General features: G+C 36.4%; 2 protein-coding genes across 2 annotated transcripts; one reads left to right on the top strand and one right to left on the bottom strand.

The window, feature by feature from the left end:
• Window positions 1-1,010: 1,010 nt before the first annotated feature.
• Window positions 1,011-16,769, top strand: hgd (homogentisate 1,2-dioxygenase). Its single transcript, XM_007252285.4, has 14 exons — window positions 1,011-1,207; window positions 4,252-4,323; window positions 5,216-5,304; window positions 5,419-5,524; window positions 6,934-6,993; window positions 7,084-7,175; window positions 7,296-7,330; window positions 8,419-8,498; window positions 8,589-8,688; window positions 8,829-8,953; window positions 13,270-13,374; window positions 15,082-15,208; window positions 15,300-15,481; window positions 16,359-16,769. The coding sequence occupies exons 1-14, from the start codon at window positions 1,193-1,195 to the stop codon at window positions 16,500-16,502; spliced, it is 1,332 nt and encodes a 443-aa protein (XP_007252347.2). The 5' UTR covers window positions 1,011-1,192; the 3' UTR covers window positions 16,503-16,769.
• ndufb4 (NADH:ubiquinone oxidoreductase subunit B4) lies at window positions 16,770-21,372 on the bottom strand. The gene is made up of 3 exons (XM_007252286.4): window positions 21,155-21,372; window positions 18,740-18,883; window positions 16,770-16,915 (listed from the first exon to the last, which is right to left on the bottom strand). Exons 1-3 carry the CDS (start codon window positions 21,329-21,331, stop codon window positions 16,853-16,855), a joined length of 384 nt encoding a protein of 127 aa, XP_007252348.1. The 5' UTR covers window positions 21,332-21,372; the 3' UTR covers window positions 16,770-16,852.
• Between the last annotated feature and the right edge of the window lie 1,948 nt (window positions 21,373-23,320).

The following is a 23,320-nucleotide window of genomic DNA, read 5'->3' as shown; positions in this document are numbered from 1 at the left end:
AGTAAATACTATAATGACACGCTTTTCCAAAAAGCATTATCTTGGTCTCATCTGTCCACAAGACGTTTTTTTTTTAGAAGGATTTTGGCTTACTCACGTACATTTTGGCATGTGTCAGCAGGTGGGGTCCTCCTGGCATAGTGTTTAATTTCATTTAAATGGCGATGGATAGTTCACACTGACACTGATGCACCCTAAGCCTACAAGACAGCTTGAATTTTTTTTTTGGAACTTGATTAAGGCTGCTTATCCACCATCTGCAACGCAACCTTTCATCAGTTTTTCTGTTCAGTCCATGTCCAGGGAGATTCGCTACAGTGCTATTGGTTGTAAACTTCTTGCTTATGTTGTGCACCATGGTCAAATGAACATCAAGATCTCTGGAGATGGATTTGCAACCTTGGTTCTCAAGTTCTCAGACAGTTCACATCTCCTCTTTCTGTTTTCCATGCTTAGTGTGGCACATACAGACACACAATGCAAAGATTAGTCAACTTCTTGTCTTTTTTGTTGTTTCAGGTGTGATTTTTATATTGTTCACACGTTATATGCCACAGGTGAGTTTCAACAAGCATCACATTCTTAAATCAAAGTTATTTACCCGCGATTTTTAAAAAATCCTGTAAAATTTGCCTTTTTCTCTGTTTTATGTTGTTCACACTAAAGAAATAAACCTGTATAACAAAACATGTAATTGCAATACTTTTCTGGAAGAAATACTTAATTTTTTTATCTGTCTGTCTATCTATCTATCTATCTATCTGTCTGTCTCTGTACTATTCCTGAAATGCTCTTTAGTCAGCCCCACTGCAGTGGTGGTCAGTATTGATGAGGTCAGTAGTGGGACGTGACTTGAGTCCAGCTCTGTCTGTGTGAAACTTTGATCAGAGTTTGTTCAGGGTAAACGTCTGTTTGCTCTGTTCTGCTCTCCTCCCCGTCCTGCTGATGTCACGAGCGCACTCCCCAGCCTAATTAAACCCAGATTGAGAAAAGCATAAATTCAGAGGAAGACTCTTATTTCTCCCTCTTTCTCGCTCTCTCACTCACTCCTTTATCTCTCTCTCTCTCTCCTCTCTCTCCCCCTGAGCCTGAGCCTCTGAGGACTGCTGAAGTTCTGAAGTTCACTGACTCCTCCTGGGGAAAGTTTAACAGATAACTAAATAACTGCAGCTCCTGTCAGCTGAGATACAGAATGGCTGGACTGAAGGTAAGCAGAGCTTTTTAAACAGTAACCAGTAACCAATGTGCTGTTGTAATGCACCAGTATAAAGGCATTGTGTGTGTGTGTTTACAGTATGTTTTCCACTTGTCATTATAAGTGATATTACATGTCACAATAGTTCACTCCACAACTCCACTCAGGGTGTGTTGTTTGTTTTTTTGTGTCAACATTTCAGTACAGTTTGCATGACTAGTGTAATTAGGATCTGATACTGTGGGTCATTTATTATATTCATAATATTCAGTACAGTAGAACAGCTGTATGGGCTCTGCTGGCTCCCTGCAGGACGGGTCTAAGGGGTGGTGAGGTGGTGCAGGGGGGCGTTCCTACACTGACCAATCAGAACGCTGCTAACAGCAGCTGCCCAGATGTTTCCTGCTTCTGCTCTGCAAGAAAAGCACCACAATAGTGGTTTAGGGTTATTTAATACTTACAAATGATTTAAGTCAGAATATTCTCTATTCTATTCACATAGAATAATCTATTACAAGCTGTTTAAGCTAAAATTACATCAGTGATACAAGTCCTGAATTACAGGTTTAGTAACATGGTTTTTATTAGTAGAAACTCTCAGTTAAGATATCAGCTCTGGATATTTTACCAGTAATAATAATATCAGATCTAAGGATCTAAAAATCCATTTTGGCAAGTTATATTACCAGAAGATAATCATACATTGCCTTTGATTTAACACAATCTCTCTCTTTTATCTATATTTACATTTTTAATGGTAAAATGGTAATGTCAAAAATATACACTGTAACACTTACTAGTAAAAGATTAGTTTTAGATATCAATAATAGTATAATTAATACTATTCAAGATATCTAGAATGATATTTTGGAGATCTAAAACTGCACATATGTGAAATGCACATTTGAAATAGTCAAAACTATAAGAAATGATGATATCTTGAATTGGTATTACTATTTATCTTCACCTTTTCTAATTATAATTCTTTCAAGTAAAATTGTATTTATAGGTTTTGAAAATAGTGTTATAGATTTGTAAATGAAGTTTTTACTAAAAAGACAAGAGATTGCATGTTTGCAATTCAATGGTAAAATGACTAGTCAAAATCACATAAAACATATTGTAATGCCATCTCTGAAATTAGTTTCTACAAGTAAGAATGTACTAATTGATTGATGATTGTAATTTGAGTTGGGTCTTCTATTGCTGGTGTCATTTTAGGCTATAATGGCTTTCTATAACTCATTATGTGCATTATGTGGCATATCTAATTTTTAACATTTTGCACTTAAGCATTAAGATATGTTAACTCATCTCTATATTGCACACCACCTGTTAAAGTCTTCATTTCTATATTATACATTGTTAGTTTACATTTTTATGTTCTATGCTTTATGTTTGAACTTTTTTTTTATATATATTCTATATTATTGTTTCATATAAGCAGGCAGTAATCAAAACTTTTAATTCATTGCTTGTTGTATTGTGTGTACGAGACCAAAACACTTTAAAACCTTAAACATTTTGAAACATTTAACTGCAGAATGTGCATTTAGGTATTTTGGGTATTTTGCAGATGTTCATTTGTTGCATACTTGTGGTTTCAGTCTGCTTACAAAGTCCAGTAGTTTGCTGAAGGCAGATTGTTGGAACTGCAGAAGCAGGATGACTCAGCGCAAAACCCAAATACAGCCTAGACTTACCCCTCCACCCCCTTCACTCCCTCCTTTCCACCCAGCCACCCACAAGACTTGTAACCTTGAGAAGATATTTTGCAGTTGCAGATATTCTTCGTAATGCCCCCAAGATCAATTCATCTTTAATGAACTGATTTACTAAACCAGATACTTCATTATAAATAATACTGGTCTCAATGGCATTTAGCCGACACTCTTATCTATAATGACCCAGAAAATATCCCTGGCTAGAGTAAATAGACTGGAGTCCAAAGATACCTCTAAGCTTAGATACTGACAGATATAAAGGTATGCAATATTCAACAGCTAAACACAGTACAGCCACGACACTATGCCTGCATGACGACAAAAAAAAAAACCTGCCTTTTTTGTAATTACTAAGTTACGCTTAAAATAAAAATGAAAGTCTGACCAACATCCAGGTACAAGAACCTAAAAGTATCTACTGTAACAAATAAACTAAAGTTTCAAGCGTTTACAAAATTCTGTGCTCTACGTTGTCCTAATTACATAAAGGTTTCACAATTAAAATGTTACCAGGAAGTTTTACATTCTTGGGGAGAATCGTTTAGGATTTTTTTTTTACCAAACGCAATGGTTTAAATCATAGACTGTATATAGCTGGACAGAGCATCGTCTCTTAAAAGTGAAGCCACCACAGGTCGGGCGCCCCCTGCTGTTCGGCTGCAGAAAGCTGTGTAACTCCACCCATCCCCATAGGTTTCAATGGCAAAACAGACAACTTTCAATCACGTTTTTTTCTAATATACTGTAATTCTACCTCCATTATTTAAATGCAGCAGCTAGTGTAACCTCTGCTTATATTGTCAAATTTTTATATCCCACAGAATTCGGTTTTTAAAACTTTATTCGGCTCTATTCAAAAAAGGTGTGGTTATGGTAAAAGGGCTGCTTATGGGCGGGACCAATAACAGACCGTCAGCTCCGCTCCGCCCCGCTTTGCAGTCTGTGACCGGGAGGCAGCCCTCAGGGGCGGGGTTATTTAAATGAGTAGGCGGTCTCTCCACAGCCTTTCTCCCTCCTCTGGTCTCTACTGCGCAGACTCTGGTCTCTGAATCGCCATAATGGCGGAAGATTTTGGCTTCATTTTCATTGAATGAATGGGAACGGCGACACGGCGTCCATCTTTATATACAGTCTATGGTTTAAATGATAACTCACAAAGCACTTGAATGCTAAAATAGTTATTTGAATCACTAAATAGATGTGAAACTTGTTTTCTAAGAGTCCTGTAACATTTTAACCCTTTTAAATGTGATTTATAATTAATTTCACTTGAACACAACTGATTCTCATTTTAATGTGTATTTATATGTATCCATATTTCTTCTTTTTTAGTACATGAGTGGCTTTGGCAATGAGTTTGCCTCTGAGGATCCTCGTTGTCCCGGATCGTTGCCTGAAGGCCAGGTAACGGACATAGGCAGAGCTTATAACATTAATACTTTCTGAAGCATCTGAATATATTTTTATATTTATTCCTCATTGTCTAGCATAGCATTTATGTTAGACATGATATTGACAGAAAAAATGTGTTATAAAGATGATGTATTGATTCCTTATTTTGGTAATTTTGGTATTTTGGCATTTATTAACAGTACTTACAACAGAATATCTCATCTAGTTATTAACTGATACTAGTTAAGACATTATTAATCATAACAACATTTGATCAATTCATTATTAGTTATAATTGTGTTTAATAATGTTTAATAATGTATTAACTATTGTTAATTATGATTAGTTGAGACATTACCATTTAACAATGTTTTTTACAGCCAGAATTCTGTTATGTGTGACCCTTATTGTAAAATCTTACCTTTAATTTATATATTTGAAAACATTGTGCTCAAGTCAAACTCAGAAATTGTGATTTAATTAATTTACTTTTTTAATTATTTAAGGATTCTATGTATTTATTTGTAGTTGTTGCTCTTCTGCCCAGCATTATATCATTTGAAAGACACTGAAAAATGGCAGAACAGTTTGTTGCAACCATGTTCCATTTTGGTTGAAAGTAAGAGGTGAAAAAAGGTCTTTTTGAGATGGTTGAAATGCTGTCTATGTAAGGACATATTTTCTAGGTACAGATTGGCATTAAAGTTAAAGTAAAAAAAAAGTCCTTTCACCTTTTACTTTCAACCAAAATTGAATAGTTTCAGTGAAAAGCTTTGATGTTTTTTTTAAACATCTGTTAACAATAAAATGTTGGGATGGTTATGTCTCTTATTTAAGGTTAATCTAATGTTCAGCATCATTATCATTATGTGCCATAAACTCATTTAATATGATTCTATTCCAGAACAATCCTCAGGTCTGTCCATATGGGCTGTACGCTGAGCAGCTCTCCGGCTCAGCCTTCACTTGCCCACGGCCAACTAATAAGAGAAGGTATACCTGCCCTGTGCATGACCCAATTACCATTAAATAAAACATATTAATGTTTGGCCAATCAAACATGAGGCCTATGTCTGTGAAGTTTAGCCTATATATCTGTGATTTCAGCTGGCTGTACCGCATACTGCCCTCCGTACGGCACAAACCCTTCACTCCAGTGAACTGTGGAAACCTCACTGAGAACTGGAATGAAGTGGAGCCTGACCCCAATCAGGTACTTCTGAGAACTCTAGTCTTTAAAAAATCTGGTCTTAAAATTAGCCTACAGTTTCAATCTTTTATACAAGTCTGTGCTGTCTTTAAAATGTGTCTAGGGATTCCTTGAGTGATTCCTAAAAAGAACCACGTTTAGTTCACTAAAGAACCAATGTGAAGAACCTTAAATTAAAAAAAAAAAACATCACATTGTCAAAAGATTACATTTACATGTAATTTACGTGTTTCTTGAACAAGTGCCTTTTTTATGAGGACATGTTAACCTTAAGAAGGTAGTTTACACTCACAAACCTCACTGGAGTCTCCTGTATTGAATGCGAAAGTGATTTCTGCTAGAGCTGCTGTTTGTTAGCATGGACAATTCTAGCCAGATGTTGCTGGTCATGATCATTACCACCCACTGCCTTCTATAACATATTTAAAGGGGCATCATAAGCATTGTGGAAGGGACACACTGTAGGTTTTCTGGTGTATTTTTACAACAAGCTATTTAACACCTAGTTTTACCTAAAAAGTGACTATTAAGTGACTATATTAATCATTTGATAATTGCTGATACAAATACTTGGATAAACTCCCAATACACTTTTTTGAAGTGATTATTTTATTCTTTCTGATCATATGAATACCAACAAATGGTGCTCTTTCACTTTAATAAGCATAGCTGATGCCACAGAAGTATTATGGTCACTCACTGCAATAAGCACATGGCCAGTGTTCAGCCTCACTTACAAGATAACACCTCACAACTTATGCAAGTGTGGACATTCCCTAGCTGTCCCCTGATAAAACACATCCTAAAAAAATATTTTGAACCAATTTTTTTTAAGCTGCTTGAACTTAACGGCCAGTGCAACTTAAGAGTTCAGAGAACTTCAACCTGAAAACTTAAAAATGATTGTTGAGCCAATGAAAAAATGGGATTTTATCCAACTTTAAGTCCATGGTTAATCACTGTTAACTATAAAAAATATATTTTTTAATTTTAATTATATTTTAGCAAATGTCTTATTTTGCAAAAATGCATTTGTTAAAATGCAAGTGTGTTTAATCTTCAGTGTTTCCTTTAATTACATTTAGTATATTTTAAATTTAATTGATGGAACATAAAATTGGCAGTTTGGTCAACTTTGATACTGCTTAATAATTAACTGAAATATGAACAAATTTAAAATATGCATCTCACAGAACTTAACTTTGACCAATTAAAAAAAAATAGGTGCACAGGTCACTAGAAATCTTTACGTTGGTGAGAGTTAATTTTTTTTACATTGCACTTCAAGGTCAATATACATATAGTGCTACCTCATGACTTGTGTCATGTCAGTGTATAATAATCAACTTTTGGCAGTATGTCTGTTCTTTTATGTTAATGTTTTATTAATCAGTGTATTATTTCTTGTAAAGCTTCGGTGGTTGCCATTTACCATCTCCAAATTGTCTGAGAAGAAGGTGGATTTTGTATCGGTAAGTTTCAGTCAAGCTCTTTCACACAGCTGTCTGTCCTAAAATTGTAAATACTGTAGGATTTCAGTTCACACCTGTTTGTTGGTTTAGGGTCTTCACACAGTCTGTGGGGCTGGAGATTCGAAATCCCGTAATGGGATCGGTGTCCACATGTACACCTGCAACACATCCATGATTGATAAGTAAATGTTTAGTTCATCTGGATCATTCCACTGATAATATTATCATCATGCATTGTACAGTTTGCTATATAATACTGAATACAGTTTAACAATCTAAATGCAGTGTTTTTAATCTTTCAGGTGCTTCCAGAACTCGGACGGTGACTTCCTTATTGGTTAGTTACTTCACACTGCAAACTGCATATGTAGGGTTAGTTTCCCTGATGGAGATTAAGCTTTAAATCTCCATTTAAAATGTGGTGTAGTTCAAGACTAGCTGTAATCTGTCTTTAAAACTTCCCTGTAGAGTTTATTTAAAAAAGCTTCTCTCACAAATTAATTGATTTCAGCTACAAACTGATTTGTAACATAATTAAATGTTTATTCATAAGTAAAATGTAAGAGCAAAGTGGATCACAAGCTGTCACAGTGTAAAATGCAATGCAACTGTTTACCTAACTGAGTGAACACATTCAAATAGAATATACCCTATGGCACCGAATGGTCCAGGAGTCTAAAGTTTTGCCACTATGATCGGGAGATCGCTGGTTTGAATCCCAGTCATGCATCTTGCCATCAGCTGCTGGAGCCCTGAGAGAGCACAATTGGCTTTGGTGTCTCTGGGAGGGTAGATGGTGCTTTCTCCACTCACCCAAAGGGTGATGTCTGCAGCACAAGGCGTCTGTGAGCTGATGTATCAGAAATGAGTCGCTGCGCTTTCCTCATAGTGTGCTGTGATGCTACTCAGCAATTCTGCATCAGCAGCAGTTCAAAAAGAGGTGGTGGCTGACTGTATCAGAGGAGGCAGGTGCTGTGTTGTGGCATCACTAATGATGGGGGATGCACAGCTGACTAGGAACTGAATAGATGGGAAAATGGATGACTGGTTAAAATGTCAATAATACAATCTCTGTCTTATAACTTACTCTGTGGACATACATTAGACAACCGTCTGAGCCATAAGCACAAATATGTTTATGTGTTTTTCTGTCTGATATGTGTGTCACTGGTGTTTCCACTAGAAGGGAGACCAAAGAACACTGACCAGAATCTCACATTGACTTTTAAAATACTGATGTTTTTCTAGCATATTTCTAGCATATTTGTCATTGTCACTATTAATAGTGGCAGGTCATGTTTTATACTGGACTCCAAACAGTTTTTCTGCTATAAATGTTAAAAATTTAACTAATCAGATTGCTGAAATTGACCGCAAACTGGTTAATATAATATTAACATAACATTCTGTTCTTTATGTTTTTAGTGCCCCAAAAAGGTGAAATTCTGATCACCACAGAATTTGGAAAAATAAAGGTGGAGCCTAATGAGATCTGTGTTATTCAGGTAAGTCTACCACAGATCATTTAAATCATTAATCACTATAATAATCTTATATTATTATTCAGATCGTATGTCTTGTGTGAAATGTTTCAGCAAGGGATGCGTTTCAGTGTGGATGTGTTTGGTGAGACCAGAGGTTACATCCTAGAGGTGTATGGAGCTCACTTTGAGCTACCAGACCTGGGGCCCATAGGTACGTCCTGGACTACAATGTTGTTTATTACTGCTCTCTTTTTTTAACACACACACAAACACACACACACACACATTACCTGAGTGACTGCTGAAGCATCACATTATCATCTAATTATTATCTTGTGTTCTTTACTTTAGGGGCTAATGGATTAGCTAATCCCCGGGACTTCCAGATACCTGTGGCTTGGTTTGAAGACCGTACTGTGGCCACCGGTTACACCGTCATCAACAAGTACCAGGGAAAGCTCTTCTCCTGTCAGCAGGTAATATTATGCTAATGATGCTTTATTTGCTGTATGTCCCAGTTTACTCTGTAGTAATGTAATAAGAATAACAGATGACCTACTTAAAGTGCTTCAAGAGTAATAAAAGAATATAAACAAAATGGTTTGAACAATAAATTAGAGGGTTTTTTGGACATTTTCTACATGAGGCAAAGTTATCTACTTGTCTATTAACAGTGATTTAATAATTTACAAAGAGATATATCCCATTTTATACCTGAAATTGATGCCCTAAGTTTTCTCTAACCCATGTTTAAACATTCTAAAATATAATAAATGAAAAGATTAATGCCTATTTTTCTTTATAAAGGCCTGTGTTTTCCTGGTAGTATGTTCTGATTATTTCTATTGATGTGATTTGTAGTTTGTGGAGATACTTGATATTGAGAACATTGAGAGAAATAATCAGTGATTCTTACCTCTTGTTTCCACTGTGTCAATTATGGCTACAATCAATGCAGCCCCATTAATATGATGGTAGTATCAATACTAAAGTAATATTAAAGACACAGTGGAAAGTCTAATGTACTTGAGAGACTTGTCTGAAACTGGCATTTGCATCTTTTATATTTTCATAGAAGAAATTATTACATGCAGGTTTACTATAAGTATTACTCAGTGGATTTATTCATTATTATTATTTAAGGCAAGACATTTTAGGCTTGTGGTCCAATCTCTTGTGTACAATATAAATAACCTTTTTTGAGTGAAGAAGCATTTAGCATTGATCTGCATAAAGAATGTGAAATGGAGGTGAAACTCCCTTCGAAATCTAATGTTGACTGTCTAATAAACTGTGGAATTAAAGGAGAACACTGGTGTGAATTTGACTTTTGTTGTAGTAAAACATCATAAAGATTACTAAGCTTTGTTGAATAGCCCACCTCCATTGTTTCACAGCTTTATGAGATCCAGCAATTTTATTCCGTTTGTCCAAACACCCTTTAGACTGGTTGATACGGGGCATATTCTTGCCCCTGCAGATAAATCGCCTTTCACACTGTTATCCAGGCTCAAAGTAGCTCCACACTTCATTGGTAGAATACGAAGAGCCCTACCATAATAAATATAAAAAAAAATAAAAAAAAAGAATACGAAGAGCCCTGATATTTAAAACGAGGCATTAAGAACTTTAAAAATGCATAAGAAGTTTATTAAAAACTACTGTTTTACAACCTGTAGTGTTAGCTACATCTCCAGGCGCCGCCATCTTAAAGTAAAATCATGATCAGTATAATCACAAGCACTTAATGTTGCAGCCTGGAAAAGCACAAACGTAGACCATTCTGTCTTCTTTTCCCTTCGCCTTCTTCACTGTTATGCCAGCTGAAACTGCAGTCCGAGCACAGCACATATCCTGGCAATGCCTTCTTCAAGTGTACAGCCTGTCACTCTACTGATCATGATTTTACTTTAAGATGGCATTTAGCTTACGCTATGGTTTTTTTAAAAAAAAGCTTTTTGTGCACTTTTAAAGTTATTGATGCCTCGTTCTCCAAATTCTACCAATGAGGTGTGGAGCTACTTTGAGCCTGGATAATGGTGTAAAAAGCAAATCATCTGCAGGGGCAACAATATGCCCCATATCACCCAGAGAAATAGCTGGATCTCGGAAAGATGTTGAAGATCGGAGGTGGGCTATTCAGGGCTAGTACTCCTTATCATGTTTTACTACATCAAAAGTCAATTTTACACCAGCGTTCTCCTTTAAGATCCACATTTTACAAAAGGACTCTAGCCCAGATTAATGCTCCAGAAGTCAGATGTTGGAGCTGGGAATGATGCCAAACATGAGTTGACAGCATTCCGGAGCAAACATTCTGATAATAGTTATTTTAAAAGCATTCCAAAAACAGATAGCTAAAGACTTTGAAGTTTTCCACAACCGTTTTGACAATAATGTGCCATGTTTAGGGTGAATCTAAGCAAAAAATGTTACCAAACGTATTTACTCAATTATTTAAAATGAGGTTCCAATCACTTCCATGTCCACAGGTGCATAAAACCAAGCATCTAAACAGGCAGGCTGCTTCTAAAACATTATTGAAAGAATAAGTCACATTCAGGAACTTGAATTTCAGCATGGTACAGTGATAGGATGCAGCACCTGTGCAACAAGTCCAGTCTTAACATTTCCTCACTACTATATATTCCACAGTCAACTGTCAGTGATATTGTAACATAAAAAAAGCGACTGAAAATGAGAACATCTCACTTAACTCAAGAACAGTAGAGCTTAGAGAGCTTAATGGAATGGGCTTCCATGGCTTAGCAGCTCTGTTCAAGCCTCACATCATCAAACGCAATGCAGGCAAGCAGATACTTGTAGCAATATAGTGTCTCAGCTAACAGTGAATGTTCTAAGAACGTTTAACAAGGTTTTGTAAAGGTTCCAGAAAGGTTAGCCTATAACGTTACAGAAATGTTCTGAAAACATTTGATTATAATAATGGTTTCCAGCTACATGAATACTAATTTTATGAAAACGTTAAATGTTTCCAAAACTAAAAATGAATACATAGACACAAATGACGATGTAGCAGTGTTACCGTAACATTTAAATTTGATTTATTTTAACATAATTTATTTATTTTAACATTTAAACATTTACTTAGAAAATACTATACTAACCATTTTAACTGGGGTGTGCCCCAATGATCATTGTTAGGGGTTTCACTTGGTAAACCAGGATTAAAATCAGAGTTGATGCGGCTCTTTTAACTTTCTGAGTAGGAATTCTGACTTGTGGGTTCATTCCATTTGAAATTTAAATTTAAGGAGATTATCTGTGATTATCTCAAGAAGCTTAGGTCTGCTGTCCTGAAATAAATGTTCTTTTTGGTTATTTTATTGGACATTTACATTTTAAAGGCTTATTTACTGAAGTGTTTGTTTAGGTAACAACCCTTTAAAATGTTTTTTTTTTTTGCAGGCATTGTCTTAGTAGAGGCATTTTAGTTCTCAAATCACCTTCTCACATGAAACAAAAGTCCCCATTCCTTCCATGTAACACTAATACCTGCTCATTTGTCACGTCTTCTGTCAGTCCTCCAACAATAAAGCCATTACATGCTTTGATAAGGGATCAGCAAGCTTCCGTCCCTGCCAGTCTTCAGGTCATAATTGCCTTTAATTAGTTAACATCCTCTGCATTTTCTACTGCATAATCCTTTCACCTGGAAAATGTTTCCTGCGTTACAGAATAATTTCGACACGTTTTTTTTCTTCTTTGAAATGATTTTCCTGAGTGCCCTGTTGCGTGCATAATTGGATTGACTTGCGATGGCTTGCGGGAGAAATTTACCTTCAGAAAGCTGCCACACTGGAAGCAAACACACCATGAGGGTGGTATCAATCCTCATTATGGTGCATCAGATATGTAGGGAGCGTCCTTTCTCCGCCTGTTCCCGGGCAGAACTAGCCCACTATCTCTGCTCTCTTAAAATGTAAGAGGTTGTCAGACCCCCATCTCGAGGGAGAGACTGCTGTCTTGGTCCTGCTGTTCTGATCTCCTGCTGAGTGCTGAAATTGCTCAAATTAACTTATTATTTGCTTGACTGGGCCAATCTGTTTGTATTTTGTGTGTACGGGTGTTTTCTTCTCTTTTTTAATCAAGTCTGGTGGAGTTATCCTGAGAGCAGTAATGTCTGTGAGATTACAAACCTCGGGGTCCAGGAAGCCCCCAGGGTGCATAGAGTATGTCTTTGTGAGAATGTATGTAACTGTAAAAAAAAAAAGAAAAAAGAAAAATAGAAAAAAGGCACTGTTGTGTGTTTGGGGACTCGTGTTTGTGTCTGTTTGCTCTTTAAGTTTTGACTGGGACGTGTTGCACAGTATGAGCTTTGTGTGTGTGGCGAAGCGACGGGGGGAGTATGAGGGTCAGGACTGCAGGCAGTCTTGACTGTAATGAATTATATTGATTTTACAGCCACCATTCAATGTCTCTTCACTGCAACATTATCAACAGAGGGCTATATAAAATTGCTGTGTTTTTAACGATCAAGATAAAGAAATTTCTCCACTCTATAACCACTAAACAATTTCGCTCTTCTCCGAGTCTGGGAAGAAAAATAGAAAAAGTTTCACAACTTTTATTGAAGGAATTAATTGGACACATTGAAAACATTGTGAAGGATAAACAGGCGGAGTAAATTAAAATCAAATTCAGGTCATTGTAATGCTCAACTCAATATTCTTCTCCTTTGGCTTTTAAACTGAGGGCAATTCACAGCGATAATTCTGTTTTTTTTTTACAATGGCTGCATCCTTTTCAATTCACGTTTTTGGCTTTGCAGGACTTTTCTCCATTTAACGTGGTGGCGTGGCATGGAAACTACACGCCCTACAAATACAACCTGGAGAACTTCATGGCGGTCAACTGTGTGACGTTTGATCATGCTGTGAGTATGGCTAGTCTATACATCCACACATCATCTACTTCTAGTAGTCATATTATCTGGCTGAAAAAAAAGTGTCTGCATAAATTAATTGTTAAGAGATATACTTGTTTTAAGTAAGTTTGGTGTAAAGTGGATCATTGCAAGTTGCAATAAAATAATAAAAAAAATAATGCACCAAGAAGGAGTTGTTGGAATCTAATGAGACTTTATTTGTGTGAAAGTAATAATGATATACAGTATTTAAGTGATTTTAATACAATTGAAATGAGACTCTAGATAAGAGACTCTGGATAAAAGTTGGGATACAGAGGAGTGAATATATCCATTCTGTAGCTCACTTACCCACAGTTGTCATAGCTGGGCCTGTAGATCATCACACCAGCAGTTGGGACAGTTTTGGCAGTCCTGAAACTCTCACCACTGACTGGTGGCTGGCTTATGTTCTATTTCTATTTCTATTCTATTTCTCTTAGTCCAAAGATGTGCCCCTTCTTAAAGTTTGGACATTATTTGAGTGCTGTCCTGATAACAAAAGCTTTATGTTTAGTACTAGAGGTAAGCTAAACTTATGTGTGTTAAGCTCAGAGGTGGAAAAAGTACTGAAAAATTGTAATTAAGTAAAAGTACCTTTACTTTGCTAAAAATCTACTCAAGTAAAAGTAAAAGTACCCATCTAAAAATCTACTCGAGTAAAAAAGTACTTAATTTAAAATGTACTTTTACATAGAAAAAGTTACATAGTTACTTTTAATTATTTGATGTAAAAAAGTACAAATCATAAATTAAATCTTTTCAATGAATTATTATTCCAAATAATAATTTAGACCCCTCAGGCAGTATTTGTTCACATCACCCCATAAAACATTTTCAAAAACAAGTGGCATAGGTTTCTATGATCCTTTTTTTTCTTTACTATTAAAAAGTTATGGTCATATAGGTGACTATAAACCGTATTTTTATAGTTTTACAGGTCATTATTATTTTTTAACTTGCCACTGCTAATATTTAACTGCTATTTACATGTTTTTTTTACATTAATATTTACATTAATTATCATGAAAAACATGAACTCATACAAAAAAGAATGTTGATCGGCGCATGCGCAGTGCCGTAAAGAAGCACATATTGATGGGTAGCATAACTTGACAGAACACTGGTTCCCCTGAGCACAGCTGATTCACACAGCGTCTCTCCCGCTAACCCTAAAAAACACTGCTGGGAAAAGTTTAGCTGCGCTGCCATGGAGAACAAAACTTTTTTTTTTAATTCAGACAATTCGTTTTTTTTCCCCCCAGCATTTAAATATTTACTCAGTAATGGGGAGTTTTCCAATGTAGTGAAGTAAATTACTTGTGTCAAAATGTACTTGAGTAAAAGTAAAATTACCTATTTTAAAAACTACTTAAAAATTACAAATTACTCATAAAATCTACTCAATTACAGTAATTTAAGTAAATGTAATTCATTACTTTCCACCTCTGGTTAAGCTGCACATCTGTGTCAGCTATGGATGTAAAGGGCGTCCACAAAATTGTGGACATATAGTGTAGGTCTTATTTGGCATTCTATGAAATGCGTGTCTGTGAAGAAGTTTTTAGAGGCACTCAATTCCTTAAACATACAAACATCTAGATGATTTGATAATACATACTTCAAATTAAACTTTGCTGAACGTTAAAAAGCTTCATATCATTCTCTCCATCTCAGGATCCCTCTATCTTCACCGTGCTGACTGCCAAGTCCACCAGGCCTGGTGTGGCCATAGCTGACTTTGTTATCTTCCCCCCACGCTGGGGGGTCGCTGACCACACCTTCCGCCCCCCTTACTACCACAGTAAGTCTGAAGGTTTGATTCACACATTCAGAACCAAAATGTTCCCCAGGGCTGGACTGTTGTCTTACAGCTCCCTCTCTCTGTGCTGCAGGGAACTGCATGAGCGAGTTTATGGGCTTGATCAAGGGTCACTATGAGGCGAAGGAGGAGGGCTTCCAGCCTGGGGGAGCAAGTCTCCACAGCATCATGACTCCACATGGGCCTGATTTTGACTGCTTTGAGAAGAACAGCACAGCTGAGCTCAAACCCGAGAGAGTTGCTGAGGGAACAATGGTACATCTTATATTCAAAGCCTTTATCCAAACATTTAAAGTGACAGTTTAACAAACTATTCAATAACAGACACAGCTGGATCATCAGGTACAGCAGTGCTGCTGGAGTTTTAAACACCGTGAGCACTACTGAAAGACTAAAGGATGACCAACACAATCTGTGCAGCAGCAGATTCAGAGCTTTTGTCTCTGACTTTACTTCTACAAGGTGGACCAGCTATAGGTAGAAGTGTCTAATAGAGTGAAGGACAGTGAGTGAACACAGTGTTTAAAAAATCTACTTTAGCTAATCTGCTTATACCAGAACAACACACATTAAAACACTACCACCACCAGGCCAGTGTCACTGAAGTGCTGAGGATGACCCACCACTTAAACAATACCTTCGCTCCTGTGGGATCCTCAACCATTGAAGAACAGGGTGAATAACAGGGAGGATAATAAAGTGTGCAGAGAAACAGAAAGAATACATTCAGTAATTACAAAACTACAGAGTGTTCCTATATGATCAATGGAGCTGACAAAATTTATAATGGGTGTAGAAACAAACAAAAAGGATGGTGGTCATAATGTCATGCATGATCACTGTAAGTGAAAATGTAAACCCTAATTTAGTCTAATTTAATCTGTTCCAGTTTGTCCTCAGCCATTAGGTGGGTGCCCATCACTGGTGATGTGTGTTGCAATGGTTCACTAGTGTATTCTCTGTGTGCCACAGATGGGTTAAATACAGAGGAGAAAAGTTGTTTTGCTTTAAAATGACAACAAATAGAAGGAAAATAAACGCAAAATTGCTTTTTGAGAAAGGAAAGTGTAACTAAGTGGACTAATTTTGCAATGTTCAAATGTGTAACTAGTTTTTTCTGTGGTTGTCCTAGGCCTTTATGTTTGAGTCATCCTTCAGCATGGCTGTCACCAAGTGGGGACTCGAGACGTGCCAGCGTCTGGACAAGAGCTATTACAAATGCTGGGAGCCTCTCAAGAGCCACTTCAACCCAAACTGGAGACCCAGCAGCCAGTAGAGGCCACAGTATATGTGGCTACACCATGTGATACTGTGTCACAGATGGAAGGTGTAGAATAAGAGTGGATCAGGCCTAACCTACGCTTGATTATCCTCTCAGCATGTCTGTACTGCAACCAGAGAAAGAACAGAGATCTACTTCTCTAGAGGCAAAGCTGAGCTGTCTGAACTGAAAATGTGCTATAAATGCAAATATAAACATACTTATTGAATATAAAAGTCAATAAAAAGAAATACAACCAAATAAAACTCTTGGTACACACTATTTCAACAATAAAGGTATGTTTATTAATAATTACAAGTACTATTTGACACAAAGATTTAAACTGCAATACAGGTTGTCAACGCTCAGTATGAGAGTCTATAAGGGCGTTGGTAGGTTCCATCCTTTATCTGCTGCTCCTTCTTGTTCTGAAACACACAGAAAAACACATCAGTTAAAACACCAGTCAAGACATTGTTGTATGTAAACACTCAAAGAATACACTAATCAGCCACAACATTAAACAACAAAACCTCTCAAATGTGAATTGCATTGATTATCTGGATTCAATGGTACTTGTCAAGGGGTGGAAAATACAATAACATTCAAAGGAAAAACAACTACTTATAAAATGGAATAGCATTATGTAATTTGATCATAAAGCGTTACTCCAGGGGTCAGCAAAGGAACACCCACACCTGTAGAAGTAGGGAGGTGTTATCCTGTGAGTGAGGTTTAATAATGGCCAGTGTACACATAGCAAGGCATCATGAATCAATGGATTTTGAGTGGGTGGTTATGATCGTGACTAAATAATATCTGGCTAGAGTTATCCATGCAAAAATTGACTCTTGTCACATCCACATTTAAAACAGGATGCCTCACACATATCATAACAAAACGTTTGGTGCAATAGGGTCAGACATTAGTTTCTTTCATAATGTTGTCAACAGAACAGTAGATGCCTACAGAAGATTGACATATACTGTAAACATTATGTAAAATATGCTATCAAACTAAACTGATGAAAATATGCATCAAAAGAGCATCTTTATAACAATAAAATGACAATTTAAATCAAAATCTAATTGATGTCAATATAAAATAACATCAAACCATCTCTGTATTTTTGTATTTGATTTTAAGTACAAAAGTACAACCTGTCTACCATGACAATAATGCTTCATAACCGTGCTATAAATGGAACAAATGCCGGTCATTTAGTTAGTCGCAGTAATTACCCGTGTTAGTAACCCTCTAATGGTCCTACTTAATTTTACATTTATATTTTACATTGAGAAACTTCAGTGGACAGGACAAAAAAATGCACTGGCAAACATGATAATTTAAGAAATGTCAAATAATTGCCATCAGGTATTTTATGTCTGTTCACTGTCTAATTACTGTTTTTCTTGTTACTTATTTTAAGAACATACTTCGGTCCAAAACAACCACACCAAGATCCTTGAACCTTGATTAGGTTTTGCTCATCTTTAAGGAAATTGGGTGTAGTTTAAAACTCTAGATTTCCCAGGTAATAAATACACCCTCAACTGCCTCTGCGGAGAGTCAGTGTAGGGTAGTTTGTGCAGGCTAGGCTTTAGACAACATGCTGAAGTACAAACCAGCCTTTACTAAGGAACTAAGGAAAGATCAACAATCCTCCAGAAACACTGGCTAACAGGTGGTCGCATATCATATTGTACACAATACATAAAGTAATAGTGAATTAAAAAAAAAATCCTGATTGTGACAATTGCAATATTTTGCCTTGAAAGTTTTGCAACACCTGTTAATGTTTGCAGTTTGTGTATGCACTAAATATTAAACACTTTAGTATTTTGTAGCTATTTTCGTTACATTACATTGTTACCATTATGTTTACAAAATTACATTTGTTTGTTATTTTATCACTATTCTGATCATGATCATAGATTTAGATCATTTCTATTGAATGTTTTAAACTGTTATAACATTCAAATTTATTTTGCTGCTTTGCAGCTTTATGAAACAAATGCAATATTTTTCAGTGTTTTTTTTTCATATTATAAAGGATGTCATTACATGATATTACTTTTTATCACCCACACCTACTATCAGGAATCACAAACTAAATACCTTTGTGCTACAAACAGTTTCCATAACAATATAGAAAAAGGTCACAAAAAACAGTTGAGTATACTTCATGAAACCCGTGTTGTTGATAAATGCCAAGATCAAACATTTATCTCCAGCAGTCATTAACAACTTACCCGGTCAGAGCTAAACAAAAAGTACAGGGCGAACAGTGGGAACACTCCAAACAGGCCGCCAAGCAGTGAGGTCTTTGGTGTTGCTTTGAAGTTGGGTAAGACGTGGACTCGAGCGTACGTCCACCGGGTCAGAGCTGGATCCTCCTACAAGCACAAAACCACAGCACACATTAACACTGACCAGTGAACAGTCTGCATCAGGTATTCAGAGTCATGTTTAAGGTAGTGAATGTGGTAGAAACAAACATGCTTTTATAATCTCTAGTTCATTAAAAATATCTGGATACGAGTAGACAGGCCTGAACAAATAAATATAACGGGGATTATTACTTGTACAAAGTCCGGCATGTATTTTTCCCTTATTTTAATTATATTTTAAGAACAGTTTTTAGACCCAAAATCTTATTAGAACTGTAGTAAAACTGTGTCTCGGGCATCAGGCAGGATATTTATAATCATCTGGTGTAATAACTTTATGTAAGACAGAGGTTTTAGAGAAACATCATTTACAGAAACATATAGAAATTTTTACTTAGCACAGAAGGCTTTACCTGTATTTAATTTTTCTCCTGTTCAACCAAGAGTTTACTTATAAAATCATGGAAGGTCTAATTCCTGTATTCAGTTTTACAGAAACCACATTATTATTATTATTAGTATTATTTTAAATGTATGTCTAATTTTCCCCAATTTTCTTCCTATTAAGCTAGAGCCAAATATCCCACATATTCAACTGCTAGTCAGCTGAATATACCCCCACATCAAGGGTGATGCCACAATACAAGGATGGAGAAGACTAGCACATGCCTCCTCTGATACACATGAAGTCAGACTTAGTCTCTTTTAGAACTGCTGTTGATGCAGCATTGTCGAGTAGCATCACAGCTCGCTCAGAGAAAAGCACAGCGACTCGGTTTCGATACATCAGCTCACAGACGCCCTGTGCTGATCGTGTTAGGTTATGACTTTATTCTACGCGCTTATTAAAGTCTTCAGAACACCCCCTTAGTATACACAATGTCCCTTCAGAGGTTCACCTCTTAGTATGTGGTAGATCGATAATATCGATATAAATGCTGGTATTGGTATTGAGCAATACTCGTGTAAAAAGATCGATACTCAAGCTTTTTTTCTTTCCTGTACGCACCAACTGTTGCGCACACAGATTCATCAAAGTCTACTGTCTGTAAGAGTAGCGCTGCACCCCCAAACCCGACTCTGGTCTTTTGTTGTTGCACGTGGCTCAGCGGAGCCAGCCAAACAGCCAACATGTATGGAGAGAGACACCACCTAAGTATTCTTTTTTTTTTTGGATATTTTATTAAATATAATACACTCTGTTTATTTAAGAAAAAATAGAATTGCACTGAAAGTAAAAAAATTACTTATGTTTTTTATTGTTTTTCCTAAGAACAATTCTATTTAAAAAAAAAGAAACAAATAAAGAAAGAACTAGAAAAGATGTCTAGTGAGGTGAGAATTTTTTTTGTATAGTGGTTGCTCCTTTTCTACCTCAAAAATATTTATTTTCCTAATGTTAAGGCAAACTTACTGTGCCACTGTTTCGAAACAAAAATGTTGATTGTGGTAAAGTATTTCGTTGTCATGCACAATGTTTGGCGAAATTTTATCCTAGGTCTTTTGGATCCTTTGAATCTATAAAGTTGAAAATATTAAAAGGAATCGGTATCAATATCGGCAATACTGGCCCTGCATTAACTTGGTATCGGATCGATATCAAAATTCCCAGTATCGCCCACCTCTAGTATGTGGTGCCCAATACTTCTTTTTTCTTTTTTTTAATTCACCATGTCCCTTCAGGGGTTCACTACACTTAGTATGTAGTGCTTACCACTTAACGTAAATAAAATACACCACGTCCCTTTATTGGCTCTGTAGGAGAGTGATCTAAAATAAGGTAGAACAAGGCTGACTGCATTAAGGCACTAAACACAAATAGAAGCTCGTCGTGACGCCACCTGTCAACGACCGATAGACCAGCGGCACAGAAACAACCAGTAAAACTGCCAGAGCTTAGTTAGACAAGTTAGATGGCGAGGCTGTGTTACGTTAGGACTTTATTCTACGCGTTTATTGACGTTTAAAGTCTTCAGTTAGGTTAGCTAGCTAGCTAGCTAATCAGACCGCAAACATTAGCATAGGGTAGCTAAGCTACTCTACCATACACCAAGGTCACTGTTTTAATAAACACCTGTTAAATATCAGGACATGAAATAAGCTGTTCAAAACTGTAATCTAGATACAATTAAAGGACAGATTGACTGTAGACACCGCCTGAACACATATTATACCATTATACACACACTAACAGGCTTCATACAGTTATACAGCTAAGCTAACATAACCCAGTAAACGTTAGCTAAGCTAATCTAGGTGAGCGGCGGAAAGTCTTACAATCAGCTCTTTTCTGAGCGGGTTGTTGAGCTGCATCTGGTACTGCCGCTTCAGCCGGGCTCTGATCGCAGCCCGCTCCTCCTCAGCTCTGCGGTATTCCGGAGAAAGATTGAAATACTCCGCTGGATCCAACGTTTTTGGCCGGGAAGCCAAAGGTGCCTCTTTATAGTCCGCCATGTCTGCAGACGACCAGCGAGCTGACCCGGACTGATTTACCTGCTGCACACTCACACAATATAATACAGCTCTGGAAAAATTAAGAGCACTTCAGTTTCTGAATCAGTTTCTCTGATTTTGCTATTTACAGGTATATATTTGAGTAAAATGAACACTGTTGTTTTACGGACAACATTTCTCCCAAATTCCAAATAAAAATATTAGATAGAGCATTTATTTGCAGAAAATAAGAAATGGCTGAAATAACAAAAAAATGCAGAGCTTTCAGACCTCAGATAATGCAAAGAAAACAAGTTCATAATAATAAAGTTTTACGAGTTCAGAAATCAATATTTGGTGGAATAACCCTGGTTTTTAATCACAGTTTGCATGCATCTTGACATGTTCTCCTCCACCAGTCTTACACGCTTCAACTAAATAATGTTATACTCCTAGTGCAAAAAAACAAGTAGTTTAGCTTAGTTTGATGGCTTGTGATTATCCATTTTCCTCTTGATTATATTCCAGAGGTTTTCAGTTTCTTAAAAAAGAAACCCATCATTTTAAGTGGTCTCTTATTTTTCCAGAGCTGTATTAGAAAACAGGTGAGAAACACTAGAGGGAGCCCGCGAGTAAGACCGTAATGCATGGGGTGAATGGAGCTAAACGGATAAAAACTCAAATTAAAAATAGTTTCCTACTACTCATCCAGGATATTCTTTCATTTAAGAAAGTAAATAAGAATATTTCTCTAACAAAGCAAAGAAATCGCATCTGCATTTTTCTAATCTTCCACATCAAACGATTTTTGGGCAACACGGACACTAGCATTACTGCTACTGTAAGCTGATTGATTGGTGAATAAACTGATGCTGAAGTTACAGCCACATCACTTTTAAAAGGCTTAAACCTAAAGTTTAAAATGTTTAAACCGATATCTTTAGTACAGAAACAGTTGATATTCCTCTGTTTTCAATAAATGAATTAAATGTTCAGTATAAAAAAATCAGTATAGACGCCCTCCGGTGGTCTAACAAACCCAGAGCAGAGACTCCAGGTTTAAGTGTGCAATCTGCTCTCTGGGGATTCTCTGCTCGCATCACCCAGATTCCAATAAAAGTCCGATTATGCTCAGAGTATGCTCTTATCAGTTTTTCTTTTGATAGAAAACATCTTCATAATTAAAAAACATAAAAGTAAAAACCACAACACCAAAATCATATAAAGCAGACTAATACAATAAAATAAATAAATACATCACACAAGTACAGGTGAACAGGTGAGTAAATAACTTGAGCGCGTTCTTCAAACCAGCCACCCTTTGCTCTGATTACTGCTTTGCACACTCTTGGCATTCTCTCAATGAGCTTCAAGAGGTGGTCACTTAAAATGGTTTTCAGGTGTGCCTTATCGTGGTTAATTTGTGGAATTTCTTGATTTATTAATGGGGTTGGGACCATCAGTTGTGTTGTGCAGAAGTCAGGTTACTACACAGCCGTCAGCCCTATTGGAAAACTAGTACAATTCATATTACGGCAAGAACCAATCAGCTAACTAAAGAAAAACGAGTGGCCATCATTCCTGCTTGTAAAATGACTCGACTCGGGATTTTTAGGGAGAGGAAGTCTAATTTAACATATTGGATTAAAAAAACAAAAACACCAAAAAAAAACAAAAAAAAAAAACACATGTGACATGTGCCACATTTATTGTAATAGTGCATGCACATACAATGCGTTGCTTAAAAATTTTAAATAAATAAAAATTTTGCTTTATCTTATTTCTTTTTAAAGGCTGTTTATATACAGGATTTATTTACTTACATTTACTTAGAATGTTCACCATATATGTAATTTGAACTTGGGCATCCGAACATCTCTGGAAAAAAGTGAGACCACTACAAAAAAAAAAAGAGAGATCACTACAAAATGATATAAGTAAAATGAACATTATTGGTTCATTCTATATTTTATTTTATTTTACATCTATGTTATATCTATGTTTTATGTA

Source organism: Astyanax mexicanus, chromosome 1 (assembly GCF_023375975.1).
Source record: "Astyanax mexicanus isolate ESR-SI-001 chromosome 1, AstMex3_surface, whole genome shotgun sequence".
Classification (NCBI taxonomy): Eukaryota; Metazoa; Chordata; class Actinopteri; order Characiformes; family Acestrorhamphidae; genus Astyanax; species Astyanax mexicanus.
The sequence above is the reverse complement of the archived record's forward strand: the minus strand, read 5'-3'. Positions and strand labels throughout refer to the sequence as shown.